We start from the raw sequence: 14607 nt of genomic DNA, 5'->3' as shown, positions 1-14607 counted from the left end.
CATTTCGGGTCAGACCATCAACGCGGTGGAGCGGCTGTTTCTCTACCCAGAGCTGATCACCAGCTTCATCTACAGGGTGACGGGCAGTCAGGTCAGGAGCTCCTCCTCCTCCTCCTCCTCCCCCCCCTCCTCCTTAGTTGCAGCCCTGATTATGAGTTAATCCATTCAGTTGTTTGTCTGTTTGTTAGTTCAGTGATTCGCTAATCTATTCATTTATTCATTCATTCATTCATTCGTCTGTTTAATCATTCATTCATATATTTCACTGTCCTTTCATTCCTTCTTCTGTTTATTTATCCATTTGCATCCATTTTGTTCTTCTATGCATTTGTTTTATCCATAAGTTCAGGAACATGTTCATTATTTATTCATTCATTCATTATTTTATTAATTCATTTATTCATTCTTTGCCTTGGTAATCAAAGTAGGGCTGCAACTAGCGATTATTTTGCTAATAAATTAATCTGTCGATTATTTTTTTCCATTAATCGATTAATAATCAGGCAGCCAAAGGTTCCTTAAAGAAGTTATTTTAATAAATTAAATCAGGTGAAACTAAAATGTTTCCATTGGACGAGTTCTGGATTATAGAGCAGATTGACAGAAAAAAAGTTATTTTATTTTAAATGCAAAATGTAAGTCTATTTTTTCACAATCTTGTTATAATTCCTGCTCTGAGCGAGTCGCTCTGTCAGCTAAAGGCAGGTTTTCTGTCTCTATACTCCAGTTAATGATTAATTGATTACTAAATTAGTTAATGATTATTTTCTATCAAAAATTAATCATGATTAATTGTTTCAACCCAAAACAAAGAAGTTTAAAGTTTTGTTCACATTCATTCATTCCTTCATTCCTTCATGTATCTGAGGGCGTATTTTAGGAAACGTAAACATCAGGACTGTTAGCAGCAGCAGAAACATCTGGATTCATCAGCTTCTGGAATAAAAGAGAAATAAAACGTAGAGCTGTGACCAATAATGATTCAAAACGCATTAAAATATTTGATTATTAAATAAATCTGGACTGGAAATAAAGTAACATCAATAGAACTTTTTCTAAAAAGTTAAAAAGAATTTAAAAAATTATTAAAAATTAAAAAATTTTGATTAAATTCAGCAGATTTTAAGCTAAAACAAAGATTGATCTTATATTTTATTAAGCTTCAGCATCTGCAGCTCTGAGGTTCTGTAGCTCTGAGTTGCTCCGGTGCCGTTGTAGCGCTGTTGTGGCGCCGCTCCGGTGCCATTGTGGCGCCATTGTGGTCCGGTTGCCGTGGAAACCAGACTCAGTTCCGTCTGTTCCTCCAGGATTACGTGGAGCCCATCTACTTCTACATCGGGACGGTGTTTGGCCTGCAGGCCGTCTGCGTCACGGCGCTGTTCGTCTGCAGCTGGGTGATGAGCGGAACCTGCGTGGCCGGCATGCTGGCCGTCTCCTGGTTCGTCCTGAACAGGTGAGAGGAAGCCCCGCCTCCTCACGCGGGCCGGTCCTGAACCAAACGGGGAAAAAAGGCGTGGCCTGTGTTTGTGCTGCAGACAGGACGCCACCAGGGTGGAGCAGGGGATCCCTCTGCGGGAGAACTGGGCCCTGCCTTATTTCTCCGTCCAGGTGGCGGCGCTGACCGGCTTCCTGAGCAACAACATCAGCTCTGCCTCTGAGGTGGGTCGATCCGCTGGAGCAGAACCGCCGGGTGGTTCTGGCCCTGCTGATCCTGCTGCTCTGTTCCTCTGCAGATGTTCTGCTACCTCACCATGAGCGCCTCCACCTTCACCTTCCTGCTGCTCTGGGAACACGGACACTACGTCCTGTTCGTCCAAGGCCTCTGCTTGCTCCTGCTGGACTCGCTGGACCTGGTTCCGCAGCGGAAGGTAAGCATGGCGCCGCTGTCGGCTCGGATAGACAGAACCGGTTTAACGGACCCACTGGGGAACCATCAGACGGTGATAAACCGGGCCCGTTTGGACCTCCATCCATCCACCAGAACCTGCAGGTCACAGGAAGACTCTGCTGGACCCAGTAAAGTCCACTTTCCAGGTTTTCCTTCAGATTCTGCTTAGTTTCGTAAAATTAAACTTAAATAAAAGCAGAACTGTAAAACAGTAAAATATGTTACAACATTCATTTAATAAGAAAATATCCAACCACTCAATAAGAAATTTGTTGATTTTTAGCAACAATGATTTATAAAAAAAAAGAAAAAAACTAAACTACGAAATAAAAATTGTTATTCAGATAAACAGATCGATAACCAAAAATCTTTCAAAACCAAAATATAAGTTAGATTCAAAACACTATTTATATAAAAAGTCCAAAATTGCCAATTTTTATTTTAGGAATAATGTCCAGAAAGGAGTTCCGTATCGTCCAAACCAAAAACAAAACTGTCCTGGAAGTGTTTTTCCTTTAAATTAAAATAATGAAAACTCCAAATGTCAAACTCCTGAGGTTGCTGGTTCGAGACCCACCTCAGACTTTTGAAAGTTGCGATTATATTTAAGTATTTTGGCTAATGTGACTAATTTTTTTATTGGTTTGCCGTACTCTGCCAAATTAGATTGGCTGGTTTAACCAAATGAATGGTTGAACACATAACATCCAACCCCATTAAAACCAAAAACTGTGGAAAAACTATAATGCTTGAATAAAATGACTAAAACCTTTTATTTTGCTAATCAAATCGCCAATTTGCCGATTTAACACTTAAAAAACTTAGATTTTAAGATACACACCAATCATTTCAAACTTTTTCAAAGGAACTTAAATAGGGAAAAAAAAGAAAAAAATTGCAAAAAATCCCAGATTCTATTACTAACTGTAGTTCTGCGTTCCACCAGTAGGTGGAGACAGTTTCACCTGAAGCTTCATGAACTGTGAGGATCGTTGAAGCAATCAGCCCAAATGGTTCAACGAGGCTTCATGTCACCATCACTACATTCAGCCGAACCAAATCTCCCGCTGCACAGATCTGACGGTGTGCGTCTTCGTCTCCGACTGAGCCAACGCGCTCCGACGCACGCCGACGCACGCGCCTCTTCTGATCCACTAATTCATCAGCACAGCTCTCCTTTCCTTCTGTATTGCAGAGGAGCTGCTGCGCTTGGACAACTATAAACGACAGGCAATGGGTGGAAATACGTCACCAATCCGACGAAAAAAAATTACGCTTTACTCATCATTAAAGATGAAATATTTATCTTTCACATCTAATATAAAATATATACATATATTTTAAATGTATTCTTAAAGTTATATTAAAAAATGTATATATATGTTATGTTTTAATCAGGTCATTTGGTGGGTGGGGCGGCGGCGGCGCACTAGCACCCTCTATTGGCAAGCTTCCACTGGTTCTGACCCAGTAGAATATCAGAACCTTTTCTTTTTGTCCGGTTCTGGGTCCAGTTGTAGGACTTCGGTCTCATTCCTGCCTGGTTTCTGACCAATCAGAGCCCAGCGTGCAGAGGGACACGCCCACCAGAAACTGGACCTGTAGATTCTGTTCGGTCTCTTCGATCTCCAGAACCAGCAGCAGAGCCGTTTACCTGCAGAAGGTTCTGGTTTCTGCGGTGGGTCGCCACGGCAACCGGTTCCTTCCTGAGATTGATGTCAGGCTGCGTTTTGATTGGCTGGTTTTTATTTCTGTTATTCCTCCTTTCCGCTCGTTTGGAGTCGGAACCAGATTCTGCCTGGTGGGTTTGTTATGAAGTTCTGTCCGGTTTGATCAGAACCGTAGAGACGACCAGCAGCTGGGACCGGTCCGTCTGACCCGTTTGACCCGTCTGATCCGTCTGACCCGTTTAACCCGCCTGACCCGTTTAACCCGTTTAACCCGTCTGTCCTTCCTCCGCGCAGACGGCCGACATCAACAAGATCTACCTCAGCTCCCTGGTTCTGGTCTACCTGTTCCAGTTCCAGAACTCCGCCCTGCTCGCCTCGCCGCTGCTCTGCCTCCTGATTGGCTCGGCCGTGGCTCGGTCCTTCCAGGTAGCCCCTCCCCCCTGCAGCCCTGATTGGTTGGTGGAGGGTTTCTGTGCCTGAATGAGGCTGTTGTTTCTGTTGCAGAGGAAGATGAGGATGGGTCCTCTGCTCGCCCGCGTGATGAAGCTGCTGCTGCACTTCCACCTGGTTTTCACCGCTGGGATCAGCTTCGCTTACCTCATCAAGGTAAATCAGTAGGACGCCGCCGCTCTGCGCTCAGCTCACTGATGCATCTGAACCGCCTGGCTTTGTTTTCAGAAGCTGTCCCCCGTCGGCAGCAGCGACTTCACCCTGAAGCTCCTGGAGGTCAAATTTGGGCTGAACACCACGACGTGAGTCAGAAGCTTCCTGTCGGGGCTCCGCCCCCTTCATCAAAACCTGCCGTCTCATTTTTCCTTCTGCTCCAGAGACTTCATCACCAACTTCCTGCTGTGTCAGGACGGGCTGCGGGCCGCCGGTCAGAACCTGTTCCTGCGGCTGACCCAGACCTCCGTCCTCCCCTTCTACGTCCTGGTCCTCGCCGTCTGCCTGCTGTCCACGCTGCAGACCGTCTGCAGGAAGCTCAGGTGAGGCGCCTTGCAGAGAGCCGAGCACCGAACGCCGTCAGGACGGGATCAGGAACATCTGGATGAGAGGACAGTGTTAGGGCTGAGTGGATTATAAATTAAAGGTTTTAAAATTAGGACTTTAAAGCCTTAAGATTAGCAGATAAGAGTAAACAAATTAGGAGATTAAAGGCATAAAATGATTAAATAAAAGTCGTTAGATGAATAAAAGTCATAATCTGGGGAGAATAAAGCCGCAAATTTACAAGATTAAAGGCATGAAATGAGGAGAATTACAAATTAAAGGTGGTAAAATTAGGAGATTAAAGGCATAAATGTAGAGAATAACGTCCGAATGTTTCGAGTATAAAGTGATTCTGTGGTCCTGATAGCTGTTCTAGGATCCAATGATCTAGGCTCTATGTGTGATTTTGGCATTTGACCAATCAGATGAGCCCATGAATGATTTATTACCTACTTTATCTTTTGAAAAAACGTAAACCAGTTAAATGAGTACGCCAAGTTAAAAAAGTAAAAAACTGTCATTGCCTGTATCGGCATTAAAGCTTTAACATTATGCTGGAGAAAAAAAATATGAATTTCATAGATTTCTTATTAAAGATCTTTTGTTATTTATTCTTAAAGGAAAAGTCCGTTAATCCAGGAATAATCATTGGATCATTATTTATACCTAAAACTAATACATTTGCAGTGATTTAATTAATTTAGCGTTAATCAATAAAAAAAACATTAATTTTCGTTGCGATCACTGAGTCTGGGAGCGGCCATTTTTGCCTAAACATAGTAGCCCCTCCCTCCTGCCATCTTCCAGCAGTGACGTCACGGTGCGGTAAGCCTAGCGCCATTCTCCCCGCTTTCCAAGCTAAATCAATGGGAACTACTAGACACATCTGCAATCAACAACAATTATTGAAGATTTCCAGAGGACTTCACCATTGAAATTCACCAGAGCTATAGTGAAACTGACAATGCCCCCGTGCATGGCAGCTGGATGCTGGAATACATCGGGTAAAAGTGAAAAAAAGAGTTATTCCACCTTTCTGATTCCTGATCCTCCACGGACGGGTTGGTCGTTGGATCGCCAACTTGAAGAGGGAGGATTTGCCATCGAACTTCTGGCCAGAGAAAAAACCCGTAATATGTAGCCAACATTTGGAAGAAGAATGTTTTCAAGATGACTTGGATAATAGCGCGTTGTGACAAACACCAGATACAGCACTGGGACTTGATCAACAGCCGATACCGCACCGTGACAATGTCACTAACCAGTAGGTGGCAGTAGTGTTCTTTGACAAACATGGATGCCTCCAGTAAAGCACATTCACATGAAAATTACTCTGAATTAAAAACACTGATCATTTATTGAACAGGATGGAATCATTTCAGATTTAAAGAACTTTCAGAAGTTTGGATTCTGAATATGAGCGACTTTTCCTTTAATCTATCATGGCTGCTTCTTTTTATTACAATGAGCTTAATTTTGCCATCAAAATTAAAATATTTTTTTAATGTTATTAAAGTAATAAGGTCTGGATTCCAATAAAACTATAAAGGGTTAAAGATCCTTAAAGGTTCTGTTCTGTTAGGCGACGGGTTTGATAAACAATCGATCCTTTAATCAGAACTGGGAGCAGAACTTTGCTTTATTCCAGTTGGTACTGATCCGGTTCCCAGACAGCAGGAAGTAGGATTTTAAAGGGGCTCTGATTGGCTGCTGTGTCCCTTTGTGATGTCATCAGAGATGTGTGTTTTTTTGGAGGTTGGATCTACTGGAGAGTCTAAAAGCTGGTAAACCTTTCTGTCTCTCCCAGCGGTCAGCCAATGAGCAGCAGCCTCAGGCCGGAGGACGGACCAATCGGAGAGCAGCCTGCGGTGGCCTACCACGTGTTTCACACCCTGTTCTTTGGCGCCCTGACGCTGCTGTTTGACGGGTGCGTCCACGGCCGGGTTGCCTGGAGCTGAAGACGTGCAGCTTCTAACCGTAACTGTCCTCCTCTCCGTCCTGCAGGGTGAAGTATTTATGGACGCCCTACGTCTGCATGTTCGCGGCGTTCGGGGTGTGTTCTCCGGACCTCTGGATGACGGTGTTCAGGTGGATCAAGCTCAGATCCATCCACCCGGTGGTGTTGGTCAGTACGCCACATGATGCCTACCTCAGCAAACATTTATGTCTAGATCTGGTCCATCTAGATTTGATAAAACTAAAAAATAAACTGATCTGGAAAAAGTTTCTCTACATTTAAAGTCATAATCAAGCAGAAATGGAAACATCAGAATTTGTTTGTTTTAATAATATGACAAATCAGTTCTATTCAGTTTATTTCTATAGCTCCAATCCACATCATGTCATCTCAGGTCACTTTATAGATCCAGTTCACCAGATCATCCAGTCAGATTGATTCAAAGTTTTCTATCTAAGGAAAACCAGCTGATTGCATCGACTCATTGACTCTTCAGCAATCCCTCACACTAAGCATGCTTGTAGCGACAGTGGAGAGGAAAAACTCCCTTTGAACAGGAAGAAACCTCCAGCAGAACCAGGCTCAGTGTGAGCGGCCATCTGCTGAGGCCCACTGGGGTTCAAGGAGACAGAAGCAGACATAGAAAAAGAAGCATAGATACAAAAGGCAACCAGCTCCACAGGCGGCCCCGTCCAGGAAACACACAGCCAGGCAGACGAGCTCCGAGCCAGCTCCCATGTCAGAGGATGAAGAGAGCACATCCAGTTAGTCACAGTCAGAGAAACAGGACCACACTGGAAAACAGGCCAAGCTCCAACATCTAGAAACAAAGGTGTTGATGGCAGCAGCACAGCTGATATTTCTCTCCAGGATGGAGTCACAGCCAAACAGGAACAGACCAGATGAAGCTACTATGAGAAAAAGCAGAGAGAGCAGAACGTTAGAGTTTAAAGGAGAAGTTCGGTTTTTTACACTTTAAGCCCATTTTCTGTAGTGTCCAGGATGAAATCGAATGAAGGACACCAAAATTTTGACAATTGCTCCTGTCTCTGCTTTTTGGCTCATGCAGAATCACCCCCTGGCTGCTTTAGAATGGCTAGCATAGAGCATGTCCGATAATGTCCTTAAAACAACCTTAAACGTTCCTGTAGTGTTTTATTTAGCATTTTGTAAATCCCATTGAGTTCTGTAGGAATAGTCAATATTCCGCTGCCACCGGAAACGGAAATGGGGCCTGTTTACACAGTTGTAGTCTTTTCGCTTCACTCTGTGTACTCCGACGTCGAGGTGCTAACGTCTCTGTTAAACACTTTAAAAAACTCTGAAAATGGAATACGAAAGGTGGATTCTTGATTCTCGACGTCGGAGTACACAGAGTGAAGCGAAAAGACTACAACTGTGTAAACAGGCCCCATTTCCGTTTCCGGTGGCAGCGGAATATTGACTATTCCTACAGAACTCAATGGGATTTACAAAATGCTAAATAAAACACTACAGGAACGTTTTTTCTTCACGAAACTTTTTTTGGAACGTCGTTGAACAGCGCTGACGACACGGTGAGTAGCATATTTAAAAAAAAGAACGTTTAAGGTTGTTTTAAGGACATTATCGGACATGCTCTATGCTAGCCATTCTAAAGCAGCCAGGGGTTGATTCTAAATGAGCCAAAAAGCAGAGACAGGACCAATTGTCAAAATTTTGGTGTCCTTCATTCGATTTCATCCTGGACACTACAGAAAATGGGCTTAAAGTGTAAAAAACCGAACTTCTCCTTTAAACTAACAGATTCTGCAGAGTGGGAGAATAGAGATAGAATGATGAAAAAGGGGTCCCTATGTCCTCCAGCAGTCTAAGCCTATAGCAGCAGAACTATAGAGATAGAATGAAGCAGCAGCCTTTGACATCAGGAGCAGCTGCTCTGCAGGCTGATTCGCCGTGGGTTCATCAGATCCACGGCGAATCATCTGGTCCAGGCTGACCAACAGTGTTTCAGTTTCCAGCTGATGACGTAACCGGCTGCTGTTCTGTTTCTCTCCAGTCTCTGATTCTGAGCACGGCCGTCCCGACCATCATCGGCTTCAGTCTGTGGAGAGAGGTGAGGAACGGCTGTTCATTCCCAGGTTCCTGCAGGGAAAGCGTTTGGAGACGCTTTCTGTGGTTCCACCTCAGAACCTCTTTCTATTGGACGGTTCTGTGATCCTGGTGGGAAACTGATTAATCTGATAAATCGCCTCAAAAAGGGGAAAAAATCTGTCATCTCTGGATTAGAGATGGAAGCAAATGATCAATCTCTGATTGTGGATTAATAATCTGTTAGACTGAATCTGTTCCATCAGATTAGTTGGTTTTGTATTTCTAGTTGTAATGTTACTGTAGTCCAGCAGAGGGCGCAGCTCTGCATTCCTAAGCAGAGTCTCCATTCATGGATCAGAACCATGTTTGGATCCAGAGTAGAGACTGACATTTTTTCGGGAATCCCATGGGTCACGGGATTCCCGTGGGATTCCCGTTGGATGGGAGTCAGTATTAGTAACGATCACGGGATTGGGACGGTACAGGGTTAAACATTAACGGGAGCAGATGCGAGTTCTAACGTCCCTCTGAGGGGAACCAGAACCAGAACCAGCTCCGGTTTAAAGCTCTGCTAGCAGAACCAAAGCTCTCCCCGCTCTGACTGGTCTCACAGAGCGACACACCCTGTCTATTAATGATAGATCTACATCTCCTCTCTGGAAATCAGAAGAGTTTCACAGATTTAATGCATCCATATTTATTTAGTAACGTAATAAGTTCCTGTTTTGTTTTATTTTAGAAGTTTAAAATGTTTTTATTCTGTCAGTATTAATACAGCGGGATCAATAAACTACTTTTTTATTTTATTCAGCTGATTATAAAACATATTTATCCTCCATGTTCTGAAAGATCCTTTGATGAACTTTACATAGATTGGTTGATCTAGAAGCGCCTCTCTGATCTTGTCCTCAGGTCTGACGACCTTCTTCCTCATAGATAATCTCCTCCAGATAAACCGTCTAATGACCTTTCCCCTCTGCCCCCCCCTGCAGTATTACCCCCGGGTGTTAGCGGATCTAGCTGATCTGCAGGAGTTCTACGACCCGGACACCACGGAGCTGATCGGCTGGATCAGGTGTTTCCTCAGGACTTCCTGTATCCGCAGGTCTGTGGCGTTCAGTCGGGCTAACGTTGTTTCTGCGCAGGTCTCAGGCGCCGGCCGTGTTCGCCGGCAGCCCTCTGCTGCTGGGAACCATAAAACTCTGTTCTGGGTCGGCCGTCACCAGTTTGCCCATCTACTCTGACATGGACCTGCTGAGGAGGAGCGAAGAGGTGAGCTTCTAGATCTAGGATCTAGATTCCTCTAGATCCGTTGTTTTCTGACCCTTCGTTCTGTTTAAAGTGGATCTTTGTTCAGGAAGGAGATTTAAAGCCATGTTTACAGATTCCTGCTGGGAAAGAATGACTCATCAAATCTGTGGAAGAATGACTCATCAAATCTGGAAGAATGACTCATCAAATCTGCAGAAGAATGACTCATCAAATCTGCAGAAGAATGACTCATCAAATCTGGAAGAATGACTCATCAAATCTGCTCTGACACATTTTAGTGAATCCAGGTTTTAACAGAACAACTTTATTCTGCAGGAAACCGATCCACCGGTTTATTTATCAGCGCTAACAGCGTCAGGTCTTCTGCTCTCACTGCGTTCCTATGGGGAGAGAAAGCCCACAGCATCACAGGCCCTCTGCTGTACCCAGCAGTGGGACTGACCACATTTCACTCATGGTCAGACTGGACTTCAACTAGTTCTGCTACAACCGGTCCCAGGTCCTGTTAAAGTTCTGGTAGAACCGGTCCCGGGTCCGGTTAAAGTTCTGCTAGAACCGGTCCCGGGTCCGGTTAAGGTTCTGCTAGAACCGGTCCCGGGTCCGGTTAAGGTTCTGGTAGAACCGGTCCGGGGTCCGGTTAAGGTTTTGCCTAGAACCGGGTCCGGTTAAAGTTCTGCTAGAACCGGTCCCGGGTCCGGTTAAGGTTCTGGTAGAACCGGTCCCGGGTCCGGTTAAGGTTTTGCTAGAACCGGTCCCGGGTCCGGTTAAAGTTCTGCTAGAACCGGTCCCGGGTCGGTTAAGGTTTTGCTAGAACCGGTCCCGGGTCCGGTTAAACTTCTGCTAGAACCGGTCCCGGGTCCGGTTAAGGTTCTGGTAGAACCGGTCCCGGGTCCGGTTAAGGTTTTGCTAGAACCGGTCCCGGGTCCGGTTAAAGTTCTGCTAGAACCGGTCCCGGGTCCGGTTAAAGTTCTGCTAGAACCGGTCCCGGGTCCGGTTAAGGTTCTGCTAGAACCGGTCCCGGGTCCGGTTAAGGTTCTGGTAGAACCGGTCCGGGGTCCGGTTAAGGTTTTGCTAGAACCGGGTCCGGTTAAAGTTCTGCTAGAACCGGTCCCGGGTCCGGTTAAGGTTCTGGTAGAACCGGTCCCGGGTCCGGTTAAGGTTTTGCTAGAACCGGTCCCGGGTCCGGTTAAAGTTCTGCTAGAACCGGTCCCGGGTCGGTTAAGGTTTTGCTAGAACCGGTCCCGGGTCCGGTTAAACTTCTGCTAGAACCGGTCCCGGGTCCGGTTAAGGTTCTGGTAGAACCGGTCCCGGGTCCGGTTAAGGTTTTGCTAGAACCGGTCCCGGGTCCGGTTAAAGTTCTGCTAGAACCGGTCCCGGGTCCGGTTAAAGTTCTGCTAGAACCGGTCCCGGGTCGGTTAAGGTTCTGGTAGAACCGGTCCCGGGTCCGGTTAAAGTTCTGCTAGAACCGGTCCCGGGTCCGGTTAAGGTTCTGGTAGAACCGGTCCCGGGTCCGGTTAAGGTTTTGCTAGAACCGGTCCCGGGTCCGGTTAAAGTTCTGCTAGAACCGGTCCCGGGTCGGTTAAGGTTTTGCTAGAACCGGTCCCGGGTCCGGTTAAACTTCTGCTAGAACCGGTCCCGGGTCCATTTAAGGTCCTGGTAGAACCGGTCCCGGGTCCGGTTAAGGTTCTGGTAGAACCGGTCCCGGGTTCGGTGAAGGTTCTGGTAGAACCGGTCCAGGTTCCGGTAGAACTGTTGTTGGACTGAAGTTCTGGTTCTCCTTCAGTTGCTGCTTCCTGTCTCTGTAACGTCGTCTGGTGAGTGAAACGTTTTCACCTGCTGCTTCATCTGTGCTCACAGACCTACCAGGTTTACTCCATGAGGTCTGCGGAGGACGTCTACAAATGTCTGACGGCTCAGAAGACCACCTACGTCATCGTGGAGGAGTCCATCTGCAATGACGTCCAGCTGAAGAAGGGCTGCAGACTCAAAGACCTGCTGGACGTCTCCAACAGACACGTGAGTCATCACCTCCGCAGACGCCGCCATGTTGCCGCCGCTGCGCTCACCGGCTGCACGTTCTGACCCGTTAGGTCGTCCACGACGGATCCCGGATGTTCTCCTCCTCCAAGCATGGCCGCTTCTGCCAGGAGGTCAAGATGAACTACTCGCCCTACACCAACTACTTCACCCGGGTGTTCTGGAACCGTTCGTACCACGTCTACAAAGTCAACTCCGTCATCTCCTTCCAGTTCTGACTGCAGAACCTCTGAGGGGTTCTGGACGCCCACTGCAGGTCCATCTGCTGGAGGATGGAGGTCTCTTAGTTTGGGCTGAGATCACAGAGGTTCTGCTCTTTTGGAAGCTTTGGGTCACATGTTCTGCAGAACCCTGGAGGTCTGATGGAGCAATGACTCGGTCTGGACTTCCTGCACAAGATGTAGGACTGGATGGATGGATGGATGGATGATGAAGGATGGATGGATGATGGATGGATGGATGGATGGATGGATGGATGGATGATGGATGATGGATGGATGATGAAGGATGGAAGGATGGATGGATGAATGATGGATGGATGATGGATGGATGGAAGGATGGATGGATGGATGGATGGATGATGGATGATGGATGATGAAGGATGGATGGATGGATGGATGGATGGAAGAATGGATGAAGGATGGATGATGGATGGATGATTGATGGATGATGATTGATGGATGGATGGATGATGGATGATTGATGGATGATTGATGGATGATGGATGATTGATGGATGATGGATGATTGATGGATGATGATTGATGGATGGATGGATGATGGATGGATGGATGGAAGAATGGATGAAGGATGGATGATGGATGGATGATGGATGATTGATGGATGATGATTGATGGATGGATGGATGATGGATGATTGATGGATGATTGATGGATGGATGGATGGATGATGGATGGATGATGGATGGATGGATGGATGGATGATGGATGGATGGATGGAAGAATGGATGAAGGATGGATGATGGATGGATGATTGATGGATGATGATTGATGGATGGATGGATGATGGATGATTGATGGATGATGGATGATTGATGGATGATGATTGATGGATGGATGGATGATGGATGGATGGATGGATGGAAGAATGGATGAAGGATGGATGATGGATGGATGATGGATGATTGATGGATGATGATTGATGGATGGATGGATGATGGATGATTGATGGATGATTGATGGATGATGATTGATGGATGGATGGATGATGGGTGGATGGATGGAAGAATGGATGAAGGATGGATGATGGATGGATGATGATTGATGGATGGATGGATGATGGATGATTGATGGATGATTGATGGATGATGAAGGATGGATGGATGATGGATGGATGATTGATGGATGATGAAGGATGGATGATGGATGATGGATGATGGATGGATGATGGATGATGGATGATTGATGGATGATGATTGATGGATGGATGGATGATGGATGATTGATGGATGATGAAGGATGGATGATGGATGGATGATGGATGATGGATGGATGGATGGAAGAATGGATGATGGATGATTGATGGATGATTGATGGATGATGGATGATTGATGGATGATGAAGGATGGATGATTCTATCTTATTTTATCACCGTGAACAGCGTCAGGTCTGACCACATTTCCCTCATGTTCAGACTGGACTTCAACTAGTTCTGCTAGAACCGGTCCAGGGTCCAGTTAAGGTTCTGGCAGAACCGATCCCGGGTCCGGTTAAAGTTCTGGCAGAACCGGTCCAGGGTCCGGTTAAGGTTCTGGTATCATTAAATGATACATTGCAGAAATTTTCCAAATCATCATTTTTCCAGAACATTTTGTCCAAAGTTGCAGCTGCTGAATCCTGGATGGGTTCTGATGAAGAATCTCAGAGCGGTTCTGGTTCCTGATCCTGAGTCCTTTGGGCCGATGATCCTGATGTTTGGATGCTGAGGCTCTAAAGCCCGTAGCGTTCTGTCCCATCATGGTCCAGTTCTCAGTCCTTCATCCAAACTGGACCTGAAGGTTCTGTTCAGCATTTAGAGCTACAGAAACACAGCAGACTCTTCCTTCTCCTGAACATGTGGACCCTGAAGGAGGTGTGATGCTGTGGGCTCCCCAGCTGCTTGGTCACTATGGCAACCACTGACTCAGCTTTTTCTTTTCCCTCTTTTTGTTTCCACCAATTATGACTATGATCAGATTATTATCAGTTGTGCCTTCTGCTCTGTCCTCTTTTTTTATTTAACTCCTCGGTTCTGGTTCATTTTTATACGGAAGTATTTTTTATTTTTTATTCCTAATCTGCAGATTTAATCTAGAAGATCGTTAATGGACTGAAATAAAAATGAAGTAAAGTGTTCAGTAAGTGTTTGTTAGTTCCTGCCTTCCTTTCTGTTGCAGGACGTTTGTTTTTATCGGTCAGATTCTGATTTTCTGGTCTCTGAATGTTACATGTGAACCCAGTCGTTCTGATGATGCAACCATCAGCCGCTCCGCTCCGCTCAGACCTTCTGAGCTGCTGTTAGGAATTAAAAGCGTGATCTGATCACAACGTTTGAGTCTCTGTGGTTCTTCTCATCCGGTTTCTGCTCAGATTCTGGATCTTCTTAGATCTTGGAGTTGATCTCTGGTTGGTTCCTTCTGATTCCCACAGAGGGGGTCAGATCAGAGGAGTCCAACATTTCAGGGTTTCCCCCTGTGAACCAGAACTTTTAATAAAAAAAAAG

The 14607-nt window shown here is 45.7% G+C and overlaps 1 protein-coding gene and 1 long non-coding RNA gene across 2 annotated transcripts; both read left to right on the top strand.

Moving 5' to 3' along the window:
* Positions 1–6: 6 nt before the first annotated feature.
* LOC119776851 (probable C-mannosyltransferase DPY19L4) lies at positions 7–12379 on the top strand. The gene is made up of 15 exons (XM_038275479.1): positions 7–91; positions 1308–1453; positions 1536–1659; positions 1734–1868; positions 3853–3984; positions 4063–4164; positions 4237–4310; positions 4386–4544; positions 6356–6475; positions 6553–6673; positions 8544–8600; positions 9571–9653; positions 9724–9850; positions 11708–11866; positions 11941–12379. The coding sequence occupies exons 2-15, from the start codon at positions 1398–1400 to the stop codon at positions 12103–12105; spliced, it is 1614 nt and encodes a 537-aa protein (XP_038131407.1). The 5' UTR covers positions 7–91; positions 1308–1397; the 3' UTR covers positions 12106–12379.
* Positions 12380–13443: 1064 nt separating this feature from the next.
* On the top strand, positions 13444–14432 carry LOC119776858. Its single transcript, XR_005279842.1, has 2 exons — positions 13444–13620; positions 13654–14432. It is a non-coding gene; the product is annotated as an uncharacterized LOC119776858 (long non-coding RNA).
* Positions 14433–14607: the final 175 nt, after the last annotated feature.

Source organism: Cyprinodon tularosa, unplaced genomic scaffold, assembly GCF_016077235.1.
Source record: "Cyprinodon tularosa strain WSP-4 unplaced genomic scaffold, ASM1607723v1 ctg960, whole genome shotgun sequence".
NCBI lineage: Eukaryota > Metazoa > Chordata > Actinopteri > Cyprinodontiformes > Cyprinodontidae > Cyprinodon > Cyprinodon tularosa.
This window is presented reverse-complemented; position numbering and strand designations above follow the sequence as displayed.